The sequence below is a fragment of the Lagenorhynchus albirostris genome, chromosome 1 (genome assembly GCF_949774975.1).
Source record: "Lagenorhynchus albirostris chromosome 1, mLagAlb1.1, whole genome shotgun sequence".
In the NCBI taxonomy this organism is placed as follows: domain Eukaryota; kingdom Metazoa; phylum Chordata; class Mammalia; order Artiodactyla; family Delphinidae; genus Lagenorhynchus; species Lagenorhynchus albirostris.
In genome coordinates, this window is record NC_083095.1 from 119,721,898 (window position 1) to 119,744,071 (window position 22,174).

Here is a 22,174-nt window from a genome sequence, read left to right on the forward strand (position 1 = left end):
TCCAAATAAGACAGGCCACCGGCCTTCCCTCCCTCACCCCACCCACAAAGTGACATGACACTTTTCTCCTAACTGGTTCCCTCCTGCGTGAGAGGAGGAAATTGTTTCCCTCTTTAAAGCCGTGGGAGAGAAGGGCAAGAATGTGATCATGCCTGGATACAGCCTGCTCATCCTTAGGAAGGCCTGGAAGCACCCAGCCCTGGGCAGGCTTCTCTGCCCACAGCTACCATAGCTCAGGCCCGGCACAAAGGGGGGTCTGAGGTTTACTAAAGAATGTCCTGGTTTATCTTTCTCTACAGTAACCTACCATATGGATTCAACCAAGGCAAAGCTTTCCCAGGATTCAAGAGGCAGGGTGTGATGCTCTAAACATCACTTCCACCACTGGGAATAGTAAACAGTATTACTGTTTACTAATTTAGTAAATATCTAAATTCCAAAAGATATTACTGATGCTGTGTATAATTAGGATGCTAAATAAAACAGAGTCAAGCTGCTGGCTTACAGAGGCCTAGACATGCAGTTGGAAGAATATACATGTGTGTGAATCTATGTGTGTACATATACGTATATACATACATACACACACACATGCATGTGCACGCACACACATACACACACACTACTTATGGGTCCAATTTCTGAGATTTAGACTAGAGCATGGCTACAAAACGTAATGAACCCATGGAGGTGAGAAAGACAAAGGGAGTAGCCTTTCTCCTTCATCCTCCATGACACACTAGCCAAGAAAATTGAATGGACCTGGGAATAGATGAAGATAGAAACATATTGCAGATTAGCCACAATTCAAAAGGTAAACTCCAGGGCTTCCCTGGTGGCACACTGGTTGAGAGTCTGCCTGCTGATGCAGGGGACACGGGTTTGTGCCCCGGTTCGGGAAGATCCCACATGACGTGGAGTGGCTGGGCCCGTGAGACATGACCACTGAGCCTGCGCGTCCGGAGCCTGTGCTCCGCAACAGGAGAGGCCGCAACAGTGAGAGGCCCGCGTACCGCAAAAAAAAAAAAAAAAAAAAAAAAAGGTAAACTCCAAACTGGAGAACCATTTGAGAAGCATCCAGAGTACTGAATTGCTACCCTCCGTTAGCTAAGAGCCTACCAAATGGCCTACACATCTCATTTTCACTCACAACACAAAAAGAACACCAAATAAAATCCCTAGAGGCTAGTCTATGGCATCTCTTTCAAGAAATCAACAGCCCGAATACTTAACTCAAGCTTCTCTCATTTTATCCACCTTTTCTTCACAATTATATTCAGTGGTCTCTGTGATTCATAGCTGAAAAGTGAAGCATGAATTTCTCTACAAGTATTTCCCTCTCTGGATTTGTTGTTGCTCATAATAATTCTGATGACTTTCAGAGGAAAATGCTGAAAAGTAACATTATTACGTCAGAGTAATGGCCAGTATCCTTAACTCTTGCTTCCAAGTATTTCGTCACCCAATGTGTAAAACAACAAGCAGGCTGTCACTGGGAAAGCTTTCGACTCAAGTTCATTTATGGGGAAACCTCACATTAACATTAACCGTATATCATGGAGAAGGGTCCACAGCTAGTGTTTTCCCATTTACTGATAGTTACTACATGGTTGTTTGATCACATTTTCAATGACCCAGACAGCTCAGTCCACTAACTTGGAAGATTTTAAGCGGTTTAAAACACAAAATTCTGGCCTCTTCTACTAAAGAAGATATGAGATAAAGAATTAGCATTTTTCTAAGAGAGATCTGTTCTTTCCCCATACGGAGTAGGCTACAGTGAGAGTAAGTGCCCCACAGGACAAAAAAGGAAGAAAAAGGAAACTATCAACTAATGAATGGATAAAGCAAATGTGGTATGTCCATACAATGGAATAGGATTCAGCAATAAAAAGGACCCAGATAACAATACCTGCGACAACATAGATGAACTCCAAAACCATGATACTAAGTAAAATAGGTCAGACACAAAAGACCACATATTATATGATGACATTTAAGTAAACATCCAGAAAAGGCAAATCTCCAGGGACAGAAAGTAGATGAATGACTCTCAGACTGGGCCATAGGAGGGTGTAGTGACAACAAATGGGCATGAGGGATCTTTTGGGGGTGACAGAAGGTGTTCCACAACTGGATCGTGGTGGAATCCAACTGTATAAATTTACTAAATTTATACAACTGTATAAATTTACTAAAAATCATTGACCTGTATACTTCAGAAGGGTGAATTTTATGACATGTAAATTATGCCTCTTTTTTTTAAAGAAGGGAGAAAAAATAAGGAATGTATACTCATTGTTGCACTTAAAATTTGGGTCTTAGTCACGAGGTCATAGAACGTCAGAGCTGGCAGAACTTGTAGCTCAGTGCCTCCGTAAGCTACACCTGGGACTCACCTGAAGAAGGTGGGGCTGGGGGGCTGGGGGAGGGTGGGAGGAGGTGGTGGTGGTGAAAGCCAGTTGCTCAAAGCCACTTCCATGATTAATGGTCAAGCTGGGATGAGAACCCAGGTCTCTTGATTACTGGTCTAGTGCACTACTCACAACTTATCTTTATTATTTTGCTTCATGCAAACTCCCAAGGCATTAATCATACAGATAACCATTCACAAACAGATGTGCTTGAGTCAAAGGTCAATGTTTTGGGGATATAGAACATACTGGATAACCTATGAATTAGTTATTCTCTGCTTGCATTAGTGCTTGTATATTTCATTTTCTTGTCCTCTCAGTATTTGTTTTTATATGAAAGCTATGCCTGTTTATGACCTTTAGATTGAAAACGCTTTCCTTACCCAAAAGAGTCACAGATGCGTTTTTTTTAGAAGCTGAATCGACTCTAAAAGGCTCACTGCTTCAGTACCACCAACAGCAAACATCCAAATTCAGACCTAGCCACAGGGGCTTGTCTTTCTAATAGAAATGTAAAATAGATCTTTATTTGCCACAAAATTAACATGTGATCCAATTATGCAGAATAGGAAGGAATTTGTCGTTGAATTACATTAAAAAAATCACCCACACTAATTTAAAACAATGATACCACAGCCTTAATTACCTTGGGCTTTACTACTGTAGCTTTCAAACAGTACAGGAATATGACGAGACACAGCCATGCCTACGACAAAACATACACAGAAAAATCGGATTCGGTTTAAACAAACAAATGAGCAAGTTAAGAATTTTAAACAACTTTTTGGAGACAAATCGACCACTCTGAAAATTATTAGAAAGCGTTAAGTGTCAACCAACATTACAGACTATATGTATGTGTCCCTGCCCCCTCCCAAATTCATATGTTGAAGCCATAACCGCTGCCCCTTGTAATGATATTAGGAGGTGAGATCTTTGGGAGGTAAACAGGTTTAGATGAGGTCATGAGGGTGGGGTCCCCATTGGGATTAGTGCCCTTATAAGAAGAGGAAGAGACACCAGAACTTCTCTCCATCATGAGGATACAGTAAAAAGACGCCCATCGGTAAGCCAGGAAGAGGGCCCTCATTAAGAACCAAATCTGCCAGCACCTGGGTCTGAACTTCCCAGGCTCCAGAACCATGAGAAAATAAATGCAGTTTAAGCCACCCAGTCTATGGTATTTTGTCACTGCAGCCTAAGCTAAGACAACCAAATACTTCCATTACAGTTTTGCAGACCGCTGTACAATTCAATACAGTGATCAAGGTTAAGTGGTTATACAACATCCCTTTCTCAGGAACTCAATCAGAGGTTAGTTATACATGTGCATTAAAGTATGTGAGAAAATATTTAGCCTTCCTAAATCTGCATTTTGCAAGGGGCTATTCTTGCAGTGACTTACTTATACATTTATAGCCTATCTACCAATGCTTTCGCCTTGGCATAAAGTGAAAATTAAAATAGAACTGCATATTTAGCTCAACTTCCCTGTCACAGAACCAGTCCTTAACTTTCTGAAATATATGACTTTAGCTTTAAAACAATGCCCATCTCCAAACCGCTTCACTTTTCAGTTGTCTGTATACACAGGGGCCAGCTGGATGGACACTCCCAGGATGCTGGGGTTCCCCAGACAGGCAGGTGTCTCCTCCTCTGGAAACACAGAGGAAAATATACAGTTAATGAGGAGGGACAGAGCTTCACTGACCAGTACGAGTGGAAGCTCAGAATTTAAATATACCAATGACCTCATGCTCAAGAAGGTTCCAAACTGCCCCGAGGGATCAAACTTGTCTAGCCAGTCTTTCTCTAACAAAGCCCAAAACTCTTCCCCTATTCCACCTGATTGACCCATGCGATACCTAAAGTGGAAAGAAAAATTCCAAAACTGAAGGCAGTACTTGTGCAATGAGGTCTGTGAGCCTAAACCAGAGGATCTTTGGGGCAGGAATAAAGATTCTGTTTCAAATCACAGAGCCTAACCTCATACCTGTTACAACAGAAGCAAATAAAGTAACCTCAAACTGCACAACCTCTAAACTATCAAATCCTATATATGCCCTAATTTTCTCAAATGACTCAGTTTACCTAGTTTGTGAAAGAAAAAGGCAGAACTGCAAATAACAGAAATATGTGAGGTGGGCTAAAGCTATGGCTACTTTTTTCTTTGAAAAAAAGAAGTAAGTAAATGGAATAAAATGAACTCACTGAAAGCTTGAGCAATAAAGGGAAAAAACTGCACCACTCTAAGACAACTAAGCTAATGATCATAAATATCTACTCTGAGCTATTTCCTCTCAGGATCCTTATAGAGCCTCAACTGTCCGCAAGCCGACACTGGACCCTTTAAAACATAACCCAACCTATGCTTCTTCACTAGGAGCCGGAACTCTCTTCCTGCATCTCTGCACAGAAAGGCCATGACCCTCAGCTTTCCCTGGCTCTTGGGATGGTGGCCAAAGCAAGAAGTCAGGCTGGAGAACTCCCCAAGGTGGTTCTCAGGTAACCAGCTGGTTAGATTTCATCTTGTGTGGGTTAGCTTAGCCTCGCTAAGCAAAGGAGACACTTGGCCCGGGCTGAGAATGATTTCTGTTTAGATTTCTTCAGGCCTTGATTCTAAACAGCCCAAAGAAAGGCTCCGCTGTCCCAAAGGGCACCTTTCAAGAGCAACAAAAATAGGACGCTCACTGAACAAAAGGGGACTGTTTGGCCACCAACGTCCTGAACAGGGTCTGACCGTAGAACTGGAAGGGCTTTCTGCAAAGTTAAAAAGACCGAGAAGAAAACAGCAGCAAGAAAAGAATCATCACAGAATCACCCACTCCAAACCTTCCTTCCCCTCCTCAGAAGTGCCAACGGATAAAATTTAAACCTCTTTGAAGAAAACTCCAGCCGGAGCTCAGCTTTCGAGTCTTAGAAGACACTGGCGTCCCAAGGCCTCCCCACTGTCAGATCAAACACACACAAAACAGTTCCCTGATATGTGCCTGGTTTCCCCCATACCACACAAAACAGGCTTTCGCGTTAATCTGCGTATCGCACTGTGAGGAGAGACCTCTAATTTCACAGCACAGAGATAACACAAATAATTCATGTGACATATTAGCAGCGTACCTGCGGGGAAATTGTTTAGTCAGGGCTCACTGAAAACAATAGGAGCTCGGCCACCACGTCAGAAGGCAAAGAGAGGGCCCTTACAACAGGCTAAGCCCCTCCTGTCACACTCACTGGAGTTGTTTCAAGTCAACAGGTCTCCCTAATTACACGACACTTCTTTATTCTTTAGTCACTCTGTGGCCTGCAACAGTATCAACTTCTTTCCAGGGCCTCCAGAGGCTACTGAATACTGGAAAGCTCCTGCAAACAGTAAGGGCTGCAAACATGCAGAATAGCGACCCCACTAGAATCATTATCAACATTATCACCACCAGCCCACCAATGAACACTTGTGCATTTCTTTGTCTCTTCCTGGTCAATTAAAAAAAAAGTTTTTTCCCTTTAGTTTCCCATGGCTAGACCCATCCTTTGAAGATCTCACACCCTTTCTCAAGACCCTCTTTCAACCTTCTCTCCCACAAAGCCTTTCTCCCAGGGCAATGTGGCTCTCCACAGCTACTATGCATTCCACTTCTCCCAACCCTGAGGTTCTGTCAAGTGTGAGGCAGATTCCCTTTAGAGACAGGATAAATCAATGCTGGACTGTGTAGAAAGTTTAAAAAAAAAGGGCAACAACTCTACAATCATCAATTAGACTTGTTGGGAACAAGACCACCACCCAAGCAGATAAAACTCAAATGCAACCCGAAGCAGCAAAGCGTATTAAAACCTCACTCTGAATTTAAAGACATTCTTGGTTTGTTCTGTGTGTGTGTGCCTCTAGTAAATGTAAGATATCCAGGTCCAAAGCCAGTTTTCCGAGATGCTTTTCTCTGTCACTGCACCAATCCATCCTCTTAACTTTCTTAGCCAGACCCACCTGGACCTTAGGCTTATTTTCTCCTGATTTCACTTTAAAATCCAGGAACATGTCCTGTGTAAAAATTTCACCTGCCAGTCCCCTGTCATAACTGCTGCTTCGTAATATCTCCAGCCCGGCGGGCCCGCCTGAGCTCCAGGCCCTGGCTAAAAGACTGGTTTTCCTAATCCCAAAGGCGCCATACTGTCACATGCTCCCTGCCAGACCTACATTTCCAGATACTTCCCCGGCACCTCCAACTCAGCCCATCCAAAATGGAACCCCTGCCGTCTCCCCTCTTCACGTCACACCCCAAACTGTCCCAGTCAATAATTCCACCCAACTCTGGGGCTGACTCCTGTCGGAACGTCTACCATGCACCTCCAATTGCACCCCCCGGGAAATGCTCCCTCAGAGCCCACCTCCTCACCGCATTCCAGTCCCAGCCTGCAGTACATCTCTCCAGAAGCACCACAGAGATCTCCTAACTTGGCTCCTTATCACCGTCAATCCTCCACCCCAACCTCAACATACTTACGCTTAAGTACTTTACCAAAAAGAAATCAGATATTTTTCACTTGCTCAAAATTTTGCCTGGCCCCTGTCTTCTTTCTCCAGCTTCATCTCCTAGTCCTGCCCACATAGTCTATGCTTAGGCCAGGCTCCACCTCATTCACCCTACCTGAATGTGCCATGAACTTGCACTTCATGAACCCTGGCCCAGAATGCCCTCTCACTTTCTGCCCGCTAAGCAAATCACTCCCCATTTTTCCAAAAATTAGGCAGAGATGCCCATTCAGTGAGCTTTCCCTGACTCCTCATGAAATGTTTCCTCCCTCTTCTGTGCACTATACATTTTGTAAATATCTCTATTATAGCACGCTCCATATTTTTTTGAAATTACTTGTTAATGTGTCTTTCCTGCCTATCGATTCTTCCCTTAATTTAACTCTGTACCTCCACTGACCAACAGGGGATGTGGCACATAGTAAGTGCTCAATTAATACGTGATGTGTCAATGAAAGGAGGCAATATATTGCATCACCTTTAAACACCGAAGCTTTCGAAGAATATTAGATTTTCTTGCCTCATCCCAGTTTTCCCTCAGCTGGCTCATCTTTCACATATTGATTCTAACCTGTACCGTCACTGGCATCCTGAGGGCATTCACTGAACGACAAAGTAAGAGGCAGAGATGTGGGACAGAAAACTCAAGACAATCTACAACGCTGTCCTCCAGGAACTGAGACCAATAAGAAGATAAACAGAGCTGAAGCAGCAAAACGTGACTTCAATAAAGACTGTAACTAATGAGTGATAAAACCAGAGTGTGTTTGCTACTAAGAAATAACAATGGACAAGACCAATTAATACCAGGATGTTGTCAAACACCATGGTAATTTTCATTATAATGTTTTATTGGGCACAATGTGATATTGATATTTTTTCATCGAGGTTTGCAATAAAATTTCTCCACTAAATATATTCTTAATCCAGATGCTAGGCATGGATGCTGTGTACTCTTTCCTCAAATGCTCACGGAGTTTAAAAAATCAACATTGTTGACCTGAGATACGGAAAGCACACAGTTGTTTATGAAGAAAATTTGCTTTTGATATTCTGGTCATCAGAGCCAGCATTATATATATATGAAAGTTAGATATATTCTAAAGTACATAAAATCTCAACTCTTTGGATGAGGTCTTTCTGGGGTTTCAGATTACCAGGTGGTGGTACTGACTGACAATGCTGCAGAAGCAAGATCCTGGAGTGAGGGCAGGTGAGAGATGGAGATGACCAACAAAATCCCTTCCAGATGGCCTCTGCACGAAAACATGGAGAGGAGGTCTTGGAGGCGGCAATCCAGCCTGGAGATTAACCAGGTAAGTCTTCAGGACCTCCCTGGAAATGGCTGGAAACCCATGCACATTTACTGCCAAACTACCCCACTGATGCCAATTCTCCTGAAGGTTCAGGGATAAAGTCACTGGAACCAAAGCAAAGTGTAATTCATCCTGGGACTTTTTAATTCACATGCCCCACTGGGAGCAGCCACATCTGATGCCGCCTTCTCAGATCCTATTTCTGCTCTAGGGTTAGCTTATGACTTAAGGCATAAAAATATGCCTCTCTCCTTCTGCTGTGGTAGAAGTTGTTTGGCCAATGTCCTTCCTTGGGAGACAAATGACAAAATAAAATGACCAGAGTTCCTGGGCCATTAATGCTTCTTTCCCAACTTGAAACATGTCAATTAATAGAGGCTCCCAGACATAATAAGGATGAAAAGGTTGAAACAAATACACGAAGCCTTGTTTTCAAACCCTACCCTTGATACTATTATTGACTTGGCCTGCCGTAACTGATACCTGTCCCAAGGCAGGCCAACCAATTTGTTAAAAAGGCAACACAGGCAAGCATTTTAATGCCAGTCATATATCTTCTTCTTGATCTGCCTGACTGGTACAATATTTGTGCCTGTGTGTGTTTATGTGTTTGTGCTTGTATACATTTATATTTAAATACATAAAAATTCACTTTTTCACTGAACAATGGTTTATTTTCATTCACTGACTGTTCAATATTATATAGGATTGGGGCTTCTCAGCTAGAGTCTGTTTCTTAAAGACCAGCTACTCTAAGTCTGCACGTGTGTGTATCACTCACACCATCACAATACAAGTTAGACAAAATAGATGCTTAATGGTGTAATTCACTTTACAATGGCACTATTATTACAGCATTACTCTATTTTCATTACTACTGCATATTAGGATCGGCTTCCAACATGTTTGAGTGAAGAAATAAAACAACCTAATCACAGTGCCAATTAATTCTGTAAAAGTCATACAGTATATCAAAACGAAAACATTTTCACAGCATCCCAGGAAGATGGGATTCCAAGCCTAGCTCACTTCCTCTAGCTTCCTATGCTTCTATCCCTACAATACTTTGACCTAGCCTAGTCCAATTACAATCCAAAAATCAAAGACCCTTAGCAAGCTTAAATGATTCTCTAAGGAAGGCTATTATAATCCATCGGCACACTCTCACCTTGGGCTGACATTATTTTCCCAGATTTACCCAATACCATTGTAGTACCAATAACTACTCTTTCTTGTGCTGCTCTCTCATCAGCTCAAATACTGTAACAGCAGAGTGATTTCAAGCAGGTTGTGAGTCTCTGAGAGTATTGCTTGCAAAGTGCATGTAAATTATTAGATTACATTACAAGTGAAAGACTCAGCGGTGGGTCACCATAGTGGAGCATTAATGTAGAGCAAGTTGAATGGAACCCTCGAAGACAAGCTTCTCCACTGTGATTTTTTTTGGCAGGGAGGAGAAAGTGACTAAGGGGGGAGGGAGGGCAAGCAAAGATGGGTTGCTGAGCAATGAGGCATGAGAGAGCACCCAGCAGAGTGGGAAGGAGGGCACTCCCTCAGCCTAGATGGCTGGAGGGGGCAGCCAGCGGTACTACAGGAATAGTGAGGGCGGGGGAAGGGAGCAGGCAGACATGAGGCCCTCTTCTGGCTCAGCTGAAGGTGTGGGGTGTAACCTCAGGGAAGCCCAACAAGGGGCTGATGGGGTTGAACTTAAGTGATTCGCCTGCACTTGGCAGGATCTAGCCTGTGGCAGCGGAGCTGAGGGACTGGGATAGGATCCAGTTCAGGAAAGAGAACTGGTAGTTAAACGGAAAGACTCAGATGCCCTGGGACTCTTGCTTATTTCACAGAGCAACCAATCAGAACCAAGGAGGAATGCTGGAAGCAAAGGGAGCTGCAGACCTGAAGAGGAGAGAGGGGAGATATGGCCAGAGGGCCCCCTGCTCCTGGGTGTGCTCCGCCATCACCAACACTGGAGCGACACTGAATGTGTGCTGGGCATCCCGCCAGCTGCTGCACAGGCATCCTCGCAGGTGAGCTTCTCAAGTACCGTGGGAAGCCGGCATCATAAACATCCCCAGTTTTCAGGTGACATAAGAAGCAGACTGAGTGGTGAATGAACTTACCTAAGGTCACACAGCTAGCACACAGCACACCTGGGCCTCACTCCCAGCAGGCTTGTACCAGCCACATATGCTGTTTCCCAACACGTCTAGCCTTGGTCTGAGTTGCTCAAGACTGGAGCAGGCCTGAACCTGCTACGGAGGGGAAGATTGGTGGATCCACGAGAGACAGAAGTGGGACAAACAAGGGTGGCTGGGTCCAAACCCAAGGCCCAGTTGGAAGTAGAAGCAAGTAGAAGCTGCACTTGCAGAGTTAGGAGGTGCAGAGCTGAATCTTTTGAGGCAGCAAACAGCTCTGCAGGGCAACGTGGGAGAGACGATCTGCACAGTTAATGAGCACCAACTTTTTGCAAGGCGCTGTGCAGGGGTGAAAGAATAAACCATGGAGCTCGTCTTCTTGCGGGCACTAGACTCCTGCCCAGGAAATAACACTAGAAGATAGTGTAAGGGAACCTGGCGAAGGAAGAGGCCACATGCTGATTGAATGAGTAAGGCCCATGTGCCTGACCACTGTAAAAGACACGGGGCTTGAGAACTGCAGGAAGGATGGGGTGAGTCTTATCTGAAGCTGAAACGATTGTAGGATCTCAAGAAGCAAAGAGATTGGACATAAGATGGGAGATGGGATGGGGAAGAAGAGAAGGGGGAGGGGGAGGGCCCATACAAGGAATAGAGGTAAAAAGAGGCTAAGTTCAAGAAACATGTGGAGGAGAACCCTCAGGAGTGTCTGGTCAAAGGCGACCCAGACAACGGGCTACACTGAGATGCCTCCACGAGAATGTAGGATCCAGGAAGGCAGGGATCTGACTTCTCTTATCCGCTGCTTTATCCCCAGAGCCTAGCACAGCACCCAGCACAGAGAAGGTGCTCAGTAAATATTTGTTGACTGAAACAATGCCACCCTCGTGCCTGTACACAGTGATGACAGCTCCAAGCACAGGGGATCCCAGGATTTACATGCTAAGCCAAACTAGGCAGATGCACGTCTGTCTAAACGGAACACGATATTGATGAGCATGTGCTAAAAGTGGCACAAAGATAGCGAATGATTACAAATAATAAGCATTTACCTTATCTTCCCTCCCCCAACTCTTCCTTGAAACTATAATGAGTAACACCTGGAGTGTGACCTCAGTTACTGTGGAAACCCTCCCTCCCTCCTCTCCTCCCACCTCCAGGCCACAGCCCACAGAAAGGCTGCTTCTACCTCATGCCCAGGACAGTGGTTTTCAACTTCGAGGAGCAGCCCATAAATAGATCATGAAACCAATTTGGTGGCTCATGACTTGTATTTTGTCTTTAAATAATAGAGCAAAAATAACAGTGCATTGCAGGTAATGGATATTCTATGTGAAAAGTTTACTGTGTGTGTGTACACTGGCTTACAATATATTATGTTTTTCTCATAATAAACCCATAATAAAGACACTGCACTAGAGGGAAAAATTCCAATATTAGGACACTTGTTTTCATATCCAAGCTGAATGACCCTTGTTTTCCTGGCTAAATATGACTGTCAAAGGTACTGCTCTTTGGGCCAGTAAACTTGGCCCATCCTGAAACATCAAGAAATTCTGTGTAACATACTAAGTTCAGATCAGTTCCTTCAAAGTGGCCTCTCAGTTTCACAACATACAATCTCTTTTGAAAAAAAAATAAGATTTATTTTTTCCAGTTATAAAAATAATACATGCGTAATGCAGGAAACTCAGAAAATACAGAAAGGCACAGAGAAAGAGAAACTCAAAGATAATCCCACCATCCAGAGTTGACCACTTTATCACTTCATCATTTAGGTACACGTGGGCCCATGTTAATATATACATACATATACACACACACACTATGGTTTTTATTAAAATGATCCCATTCCCTGCACACTACTATGAAAGCCATGACTTTTCACTAAGTGGTAGATCCCAAGCATCTTCCACTACAACATGATTTTTACTGGCTACATACTATTCCATTCACAGACTTGCTCAGGAGCATCCCTATAAAAGACATAGCCTTAAACCCTCTGCCTCGATGAAAGAGGACAGCTGCTGAGAGGTAACCCTCCCCCACTGCACAGCTAGAGCTGGCTGCCTCTAGCTCCAGCAAACATAAGGGCTCCAAGTACTGGATGCCCCACTCTATGTCCTGTATTTTACTTTCTACCAAGTCAGAGCAGGAGACACAGGCACAATTTTCACTATTCTTTCAAATGGCTTTACTGGCAGAGCCGCAAGCTCACCGGCTAATTTTTAATGAATAATAAAAATGCCCAGTGGGATTAAAATATAATAATACTGATAATGTTCTACTGTTGAGGCACAGCCAAAACAAAGTTACTTTCATACATATCTACCACCTAAGGCTGGGCTGTCCTGCGTACGTAATGTAATAGCCTCGGGGCGGGGCGCGGGGGTGTCTCCCGGTGGACAAGAACTTGCTGGAACTTCTGAGCATCCTGACATAGCACTCAAGTGGAAAGAACATGGTTAGGGAGGGAGAAGACCTGTGTTCTGGTCACAGCCTTGCTACCTACTAGGAATGGGACCTCAGGCACATTCTGATTTCTGTGGGTACCAGTTTAAATGGGGGGTGGGGTGTAGGCTAGATGGTTCTTAAGGCCTCTTCTGGCTCTAACAGGCTTTAGTCTAATAAAACATGACCCATGGCAGCCTCATGAGTGAGCCCTACATATCTAATGTACACCCCCAAGCTCAAGATTAGAAAGCGAGCTTTTGAATTTTCTAGAGCCCTTTCAGGGGTACATTCAGTTCTCCTACTGATTCTTTTGGGGAGCCTCGAGAAAGTTTAGCAGCTCACCACTCTTCATGCACTTTCTGTAGAAACATGCTCATCCAAAGTGGGTCACGGTGCCAGAAACGGTAAAATACAGCTCCAGCAATTTCATCCTTCTCATCATCAGTCAACTAATACTCTCACTAGAAGAAGCATCGTCTTTGATTATCAAAGGATTTCATTTGCCTTTGCTTTCCCCCTGCTTCATTACCTGCACAATTGAGAGTTATGGGCAGTTCACCCTCCCAGGTGCTCTGTACTTCCAGATATAATATCCCTATCACACAAACGTTCCTGGGAGTACATGCTGTATTGTTACCGTGGCCTTTTTACCATCCACTGGCTTTATAAGTGTACAGTGAAAATGAAAAGCAATGCAGTTTATTGAAGAGAATTGCGACATGTACCCGTTTCTTCCACCATTTGTCTGTTGAAAATCCATTAACTTCTAAGCAGTCACTCCTCCCCATGACTGGCGTTGATCATATGGGATTATATAGGCCTCTTTGCTTCTGGAAGGGCAGAATCATATCGGGTTGTCTTTTCTCCATCTTTGTCCATTTCTTCGGGTTTCTTTAAAACTAACTGGATGAGTCAATAAACACGCCAGCCATTTCCCTTAACACCTGTTCTTGCTCTGTTTCTCCAAATATTCCCTTACCTGCCTTTGTCAGTTGGCATTCTCAACAAGTTCATCATAACTTCTCAAAGTGCCAACTTTTCCTCTGTTCGTCGTCCTCGTTAAAGATAATTTAAACTTAGAAAGGCACATTCCCAGCCATTTCAGAGTCACTGCTAATTTCATCCTCTTTTGCATGGGAATCTCCTTCCCTCCAGAGATTCCCTTCCTTCACTCACAGCCCCCGCTCCCCAGCCCCCCACAGGCAGCCTCCTTAATCTCTGTATGCACGACCCCCTTCCCCTATTCCACCACTCTTATCTTTTCCCCCCAATACTTCACCCAGTAAAACACACTTTAGCATGTGGCTCTCCTTCCTTCACTCCAGTTCTGAGAGAAATGTCTGTGTCTGGAGATTGTAAAGTCACCTTCAGGAAACAGGCATACAGTCAGCTGTCAATTAATCAGGATAAGACAGAAAAAATTACGTGTGCAGCGCTGCTTCTCAGTCCATGCCTTTATGCTTTGGGGACCAAGAGGATTTCTCCCACCCAACCTAAAATTCATAGTGATGCCTTTTGTTTGGCTATAACGAATTCTCTACCTAGCAGCACAGCTGTTAATAGTCTGGATTATTTTAAACAGTGATTACCATACCTCATTATAAATTCAAGTGTTGGTCTCTCCTGTTTTCCCCCCATTCTGTTTCACCTCTCTTCTTTGCAACCTGCCTGTTTATCCTTGGTAGCATTCTTCGCTTATAACATAAGTCAAATGACTCTATACGCTGTAATTTTTAGTCCCACATTCAGAGTCTGACATATAGATTTTAAGCTACTTGATTCTCCCCCATTAGGCACAGACCCGAACATCACCATTCTTGTCACGTATACAAGTCCATCAAGTTTCAGTGTCATTTATACACCATTTTATTGCTTTTTACTTCTTTCACACACGCCTACCACTTACGTACAGCAACTTCACAACATTCATATTTCATAAACTTCATCAGTATTCAGCCAAATCCTCCCCCGAAGTAAGCTAGGTATTTTTAACAGTGCACTGCCTCCTTCACAGGCGTGAGAATCCTGTACCAAGTGGTACCCTTCCTGGTACCCAGGAAGAGTTTTATCTATTATGGTCTGTTCACAGATGTAGGAACTTCCTAATTGTTTCAAAAAACTTTACGGTAGTTCATGATCAAAACTCAAATGCCCAACCACGCTGTTAGAGATCATTGGAGGCTGGATGACTATAAATCCTCTACACCTTGATTATTCCTATCCGTTTCCAGCCTCTGATTGAGCTCCAGGGAAAGCAACAAGAGTGTAGAAACTACCTGGGACAGCCTGGAGGCCTCCAGCACCTTCCAGGGTGTGGGAAAACCTGTCCTTTCCACTGTGGTGGGTCCTGCAGACAGGGCCACGAAGGGCACCTTCTGTGGACAAGATACTCACTGGAAAACCACAGGGCCGTGCCATTGTCAACGTGCCACAGCACGTAATGGGATAAGACAGTTTGTAATAATGATGTGTCAGTGGAGGCCATAAACATCTGTTAGGAAAAAAAAGATTGTTCTTCCACCAACACAAGGGAATTGTTACCTGTAATTCCTTTTCACATTAGCATGTAAAAGCCAGAGACGAAATGGAGCCTGCCTAACCCACGGCTATGGTACCTTTATTCGTCATCATGCCCTACTCCACTTTTCTAAGGATTTCTTTAGACAATCTCCTTTATGTCTTTACTCCGAAAGTAAAATAATGATAATAATAATAATAAGGCTGTCACAAAAGAACACCAAGACTCCCAAGCTGAATTTCCAACACTAGGATATCAAAGATATCATAAGATAACTCAGTTATTTGTAGTGAGGTACATGGACCTAGAGTCTGTCATACAGAGTGAAGTAAGTCAGAAAGAGAAAAACACATAACCGTATGCTAACACATATATATGGAGTCTAAAAAAAAATGGTTCTGAAGAACCTAGGGGCAGGACAGAAATAAAGATGCAGACGTAGAGAATAGACTTGAGGACATGGGGAGGGGGAAGGGTAAGCTGGGACGAAGGGAGAGAGTGGCATGGACATATGTACACTACCAAATGTAAAACAGATAGCTAGTGGGAAGCAGCCACATAGCACAGGGAGATCAGCTCGGTGCTTTGTGACCACCTAGAGGGGTGGGATAGGGAGGGTGGGAGGGAGACGCAAGAGGGAGGAGATATGGGGATATATGTATACGTATAGCTGATTCACTTTGTTATAAAGCAGAAACTAACACACCATTGTAAAGCAATAATGCTCGAATAAAGATGTTAAAAAAAAAAAGATATAAGATAACCACAGACTACCATTAAATCAGGTGGGACGGTCTTGAGAAAGTCAGTCTCTGACTGTAGTACCTGGGATGCTTTCCACACTGGTCCAGTGAACAAGGGCCTAAGTTTGGAGAGAGAGAGTCTCCTCTGGAGAAATCTAACTGTTCTTTATTGACATTCTTGAAAGTCTTCCTTCTAACCCTAGAATTTCCTAACTTTCAGGATTGATGAAACCCCTTCAACTCATCTAAAGGAGAGGCAAAAATAGCTGACATTTCTATCTACCACTACACAGGGGAGAAGTTACATAATGCTACGGTAATACAGCACGTAACTTATCTGTAAATAAAATAGCCTTCCTAAATTCTTAAGGATGATTTTACATCCTCTACACTGCTAGAGAAAGAATTAAGGTCTAGACTCAGGTTGAAATTTTCCTCTAAAGTAAAAATATCAACTAATCAGAATCAACTAACTGATGTGAATTTCCATTCTGCAACTTGCAACTCAGAGAACAAAGGAGGCAAGTAACAAAACATACTAATATTGAAGATTTAACCAAAAAAAGAAAACAATTTCCAAGCAGGGATCAGGACAGATTAGCCCAGTTTCTGATACTGCCTCCATTTACAGTTGTATAATGTACAATCATAATTCATCCTCAGGACAGTGACACTGTGGTACCCTAAGATCCTCGAACCTCCAAGAAAGATTCAGTTACATCCTCAATGTTCTTTCCAGGGCAGCAAAGGGGATCAGCACACTTTAAAAACACATTCAGTAAGGAAAAGACAAAAAATATTTCTGCTCAATCTCCTGTTAGCCAGAAAAACTAATTCATCAGTGACACCTTGGTACTCTTATAGAAAAATCATGGTTCATTGTATATTACTCAATGCTCCAACACTGTCTACCTGTAGAGTTTTGGGGAGGTGTTAGTTCACAATATTCAACTGTATTTTTCTTAATGTACAGCTTAATAAGATGGATGAACATTTTAACAGCTCATTTCAAACCAACACTTTCCATTCCGAATGAGATACCAAAAAAAAAAACCACCCTTGTAAAAAAGCATTTTGTTTTAAATGATGGAAGAGAGAACACCTCAGAGAGGCAGAGAGAGAAATAAAGAGGAGGCTGTTCTTAAATTCCCAGCAAGGAAGACAGTCTTCATTTTCAGAAAGGTATTGCACATTCTAGGTTGGTGTTCACTCTGGCACCTCAAGGCCTTTCAAAGCAGACTCTTACTGCTCTGGAAGAACCTATTACTAGTCTGGGATGAATGGGTCAGGAATCTCCTTGAGGAGGGGAAGGATGATGTCTACCTCAGCGTCCCAGCACTCTGGCTCGTGAAAGACAAAGAGAGCAAGCAGCAGGATACGTCATTTGAGGAGAGCGGCATTCTCTGTAAAAAATTTTGTGCGTGGGGCAATCACATTACAACTCTTTCCCCAGACACCTGAAATGTAGTTAAGTATTTTGCTTCCACAGACACAGAAATACATAGATAAGCATAGAAGCACCATTCATCAAGGAGACCAGGAAGATGGGCAGGGGGGGCGGGGGACACCCTCAGAAAAAGTGGCACGTGCTGTTAGGGACCACACCACACCAACGGAATTCGAAGTGACACCCAACTCAGTCTGTCCTTCCAACATCACATCACAACTTCCTAAAGGCAAGAATGGGAGAATCGGGAGAAAAACGTGAATCTTAACTCAGAACTGACAAGAGTATGGCCCAAGGAGAAGAACCCCTGGGCTTGTCTCACTCACATTCCAAAGGTTAGCTTTGGACAGGGATCAGTTTGCTTTCAAAAGTGATTCAGCTGTCACCAAAAACCCCAGAACATTTGCATCCAGAGGCAACAGCTATTGCGATTAACATTCCTACAACTCCCTACATCCCACTTAGGAGTCTGATGTAGAACCAGCAGTTCGCGCTTGTACCCCCCGCCCCAACCTCTGCTACCTGGAAAACACAAGCTTAAGGTCTCCTGGTGAGGGGTCTGGTCCATGCAGGCTCCATATTTCAGTTTCGGAAACAGAGACGTTTTCTAAAGCCAAGGGCTCCTCTTAACACCGGTAGGTTTTGGAAAATTCCAGCAGGTGACTAACATAAAAAAAGAGTCTGTTGTAAATGTTTTTAGCCACTCAGGATTTGACTTCTGGATTAATATAATTCAATTCTTTTTAAGAAAGAAGAAGGAAGCAACAGAAAAGGTTCTCATAATCATCATCAAATGCATTTTCTAAAATTATTCTATTACATTTTTAAAGGGTACAATTATAAATGTTTTTATGAGCAATTTACTGGAAAATAAAAGCCCCTTAGTTTAAAAAATAATTATTCCATCCCTCTGGCAAAGAATTTTATCCCAGCCAGTAGCTCCTTCAAACTATGGGGCATCATTTGTTCCCTGGGGAGAGCCAGGTCCGCATAAGAAAAGCTGATTCAATCAATCTCTAGAAAGTGCTCGAAATTGCCAGGCAAGAAAGCAGACCAGAAAGTGAATCAGTCAAGACTGAGGAGGGGAATGGTGGCACAGCACTTTGAAAGGCAAAGACTTCTGTGGGTCTAGAAGTCCTCAGGGCTCCATATAAACTACAGGCCTTCTTAACTGATTTTAAGTCAATCTAAGCGAGCTTCCAGGGGGTTCGATCTCAACCCAACTGAGCTTTTCAGTGTTAATCCCATCTTTTGGCTTCGATTTTTCCCTTAGGTCAGCCTGCCCTAAAAGCCTTCCACCTTCAGCACTGGTGTTCCAGACCGACTGCGTGACGCACAGCTCCGTGAGGTAAACTTTAGGGAGGTAGAATACGTAAGCTCTGGCATGCGCATAATAAGGAGATTCTGAAAGAGGGTTTTGTTTTTGGGGAGGGGGGGTTGAATATTTAAATTTTATTTTATTTATTTTCTATACAGCAGGTTCTTATTAGTTATCTATTTTATACGTATTAGTGTATACATGTCAATCCCAATCTCCCAGTTCCTCCCACCACCCCCTCCTTTTCCCCCTTGGTGTCCATACGTTTGTTCTCTACATCTGTGTCTCTATCTCCGCCTTGCAAACTGGTTCATCTGTACCATTTTTCTAGAGTCCACATATACGCATTAATATACGATATTTGTTTTTCTCTTTCTGACTTACTTGAAAGAGGGTTTTTAACAACAGTTATGTCACAATGCTCATGGCTCCCTGACGTCCCTGAAAGCCTTGTTAAATTAAAGCTTCGCTGTAGTTTTTCCGCTTCATTCTTACTTCCCATGTTGCCTCTTGCCTTTCTTTCTTCCCTTTCATTGGGCTGAAAAGATGGAACTGAACGACACCAGCCATCATTAATAGCACCCAGAAAACGGAACAGTTCCACTAAAACTGCTAACATTCCCTGCCCAGTTTTCAGAAGGGGAGGCCGTCTTTCAGATTATGAAGTCACACATCTGACTTTGGAAGCTCAGGCACTCATGGTGCATGGCCCATTCACCGGTAGATTCCCAGGTGTTCAGAATCCAGCAACAGCTTCAAGTCTACCTAGGTAATGTCTCATGAGGTCACCTCAATGTCACGAGAATCCTGACCACAATCTCTGTGGACTGCAAACACTGGCTGACTGAAGCTAACCCAGCTACCTCTCTGGAAAGCATCTTCCGAATCAGAAAGCATCGCACTTCACCCAATACCAAGGACTCCACTCAACCCTCCTTGAGGTTGAAAATGCTAATTTTAAGGTGATGATGTTTGCTTTTCCTTTTGAGTTGTGTGCCTTTATGTTTTAAGTATTAAAAAGCCATAATCACCTAGTGTGTAGGTTAATTTCTTTCCGATATTGTAATTTATGCAACATTAATACTGGATGCCAGCTCCAATTTTCTTGCTGCTTACACTCTGGGAGCCGACTCGCATATTCTGCCAACTCCATTACATCATCTGAAAACCCAAACATTTCCCATTTTCAAATCACTCTCATCTACCAAGCATACTTACACATTCTCTCTTTTTCTCCCTAGCTCTCACTCTCAAAGGTTGGTACCCCTGAGGAGCAGACAGTACATCTGAGGTTAAAGTCTGCAAATGCACATAATTTCTGGAAGCTATTACTACTGCTGTGTTAGCTAAAGGATGCCTCCATCTCTGACCTTCCTTTTTCCATTCAGACTGTTATATAACCTAGTGCCTGCGTGCAGGATGTGAGTTGAGTGTTTGGGCCTTACCTCCTCTCCCTCCCCCCATTAAATCTCTGGAGGGATGGACAAGAGGTTGGTTCAAAGAAGAGAGAGTGGGGGGTGGCCCTCTAGGGGGCAAGGGGATGTGGGTCAGCAGGTCAGCTGTGCAAGATGCATCCTACCCCTACGCTGTCCCTCTCCCCTTGTTGCTGAGCCTAGAGGGCTGGTGGTACTGAAAGCCCCATCGTTATATAATTTGCAAGAACAGCCAGTTACGGATTTGCTAGTCGGTTCTGCAGCCTGCCACCCCGATCTCTTGCAAGAACACCTTCTGGCAAGAATGACACCTGAAGATGCTAATAACACACGGGAGGGGGATGCCTAAGATGGAGGGGGGTGGCAGCACAAACCAGAAATTACTGTGGCTTCCTACATACTATGTCCCCCACCCTTCCCAAAAAAAAAGCCTCAGAAACACATGAAGGGGATTTTCTCCAGTGTTTCTGATTAACCCTGTTACATAACCCGCTCGCATTCCAAATCCACCGTCTCAGGTCTAAATATACTCTGTGCAGCCAAAAGCTCGCCACACACAAACTCCCCGAGCTAGCTGCAGGTCCCGGCCCCCAGCCCCGATCCCCCTCCCTGTACTCCCGACCCTCGCTGCCCCCTCCCTCCCGCTCAAACCGCAGTTCAATGTGTTCACTCTTTCGAAATCGCCTTTAATTAAATGTTTTTCGCGTGTGTCATCCTGATGGCTTTTACTGTACTCGAATTCCGTGAATGGGAAAGCGCCTGGACAGGGGGTGTGGCTAAGGTGTGTGTGTAGGGGGGGAATACTGTAAAACAGCTAGCACATGATCAGCCATATTCCTACCTCCAACTCTAACATCGAGAAGAAGGGAGCGGCTCCCGGGGGCCCACACTCGCCTCTCCCGCCCTCCCCAATCGCCGCCAGAAGCCGAGTGGCAAGAGGAGGGGGCCCGCTGGGCCAGTGCCCAAGCCAGGGCTGGAGATCCTCTCTGCCCCCCAGCCCTGGGCGGCTCGCGCGAGCCTGCTTCCTCTAGAGTGACAGGGATGATTTATACATTATTAACAACAGTAATTAAAGCCGTAGCTTCCTCCTGTTGTTTGCAAACTCCAGGCGCATTCAAATAAATAATCCCCCATCCCCAAGAAAAACCCCACATCAGGTGCCGATACCTTTAAGAAAGAAGGAAGAGGGTGAGCTTTCCCCAACATTCCACTTTAACTAGAAAAAAAAGCAAGCAGGAGGCAATGGAGCCCCCTGCAAAAAACACATACACACGCACACACATTCTACAAAATGAAGTGTGTAAATATCGCCCGGGGAGGGGGGAACATCGATCGCACTATCCAACCAGCATTCAACTCGCACTGACCATTCCCAGGTTCTTGCAGAAACGCTTGGAGAGGGAAGGATTTCCCAGGTCAGAAATAAGTTTGGGTGCCTTGGCGATCTTTCTTTTTCTGCTTGTTTGCTTTTGCAGACGCTCACTCCGAATGCGCGTGGAGCGCCCCACAGGACCGTCGCCCCGGGCGAGTTGACGCGCACACGCCCCCCGCCAGGCTGGGCGTCCGGCTGCGAGCCCCGGGTCTGCAAACTTGAGCATCTCCCCTCGCCGCGCCCGCCAGACAACTTGGCGAGCACCTCGCGCGCCCGCACCCTGCTTCCTCCAGCCCAATCTCCAAATCCCAAACCCACCGCCGTACTCCAGAGAAGGTGCCCACGTCGCCCCCCAAGTCCAGGAGCGCCCCCTCTCCACCCCCGGGGCTGCCCTGGTCACTCAATCCTAACGCCCCCCTCAGCTCTGCGGGGAGCCGAAAAACCCACCCCGTCTCGGGCTGCCGGGGCCGAGACTGTCAAAGGAGAAAAGGTAAAG

The 22,174-nt window shown here is 44.4% G+C and overlaps 1 protein-coding gene across 1 annotated transcript in view; it reads right to left on the minus strand.

Moving 5' to 3' along the window:
• The window catches only part of LOC132521543 (nuclear receptor ROR-alpha-like), a 46,229-nt gene that overhangs the window by 23,405 nt on the left and 650 nt on the right, over positions 1-22,174 (minus strand). The window contains exon 2 of the mRNA XM_060151185.1: positions 3,061-3,120. Coding sequence (XP_060007168.1) covers positions 3,061-3,120 — 60 coding nt within the window. The remainder of the gene's footprint in view (positions 1-3,060; positions 3,121-22,174) is intronic.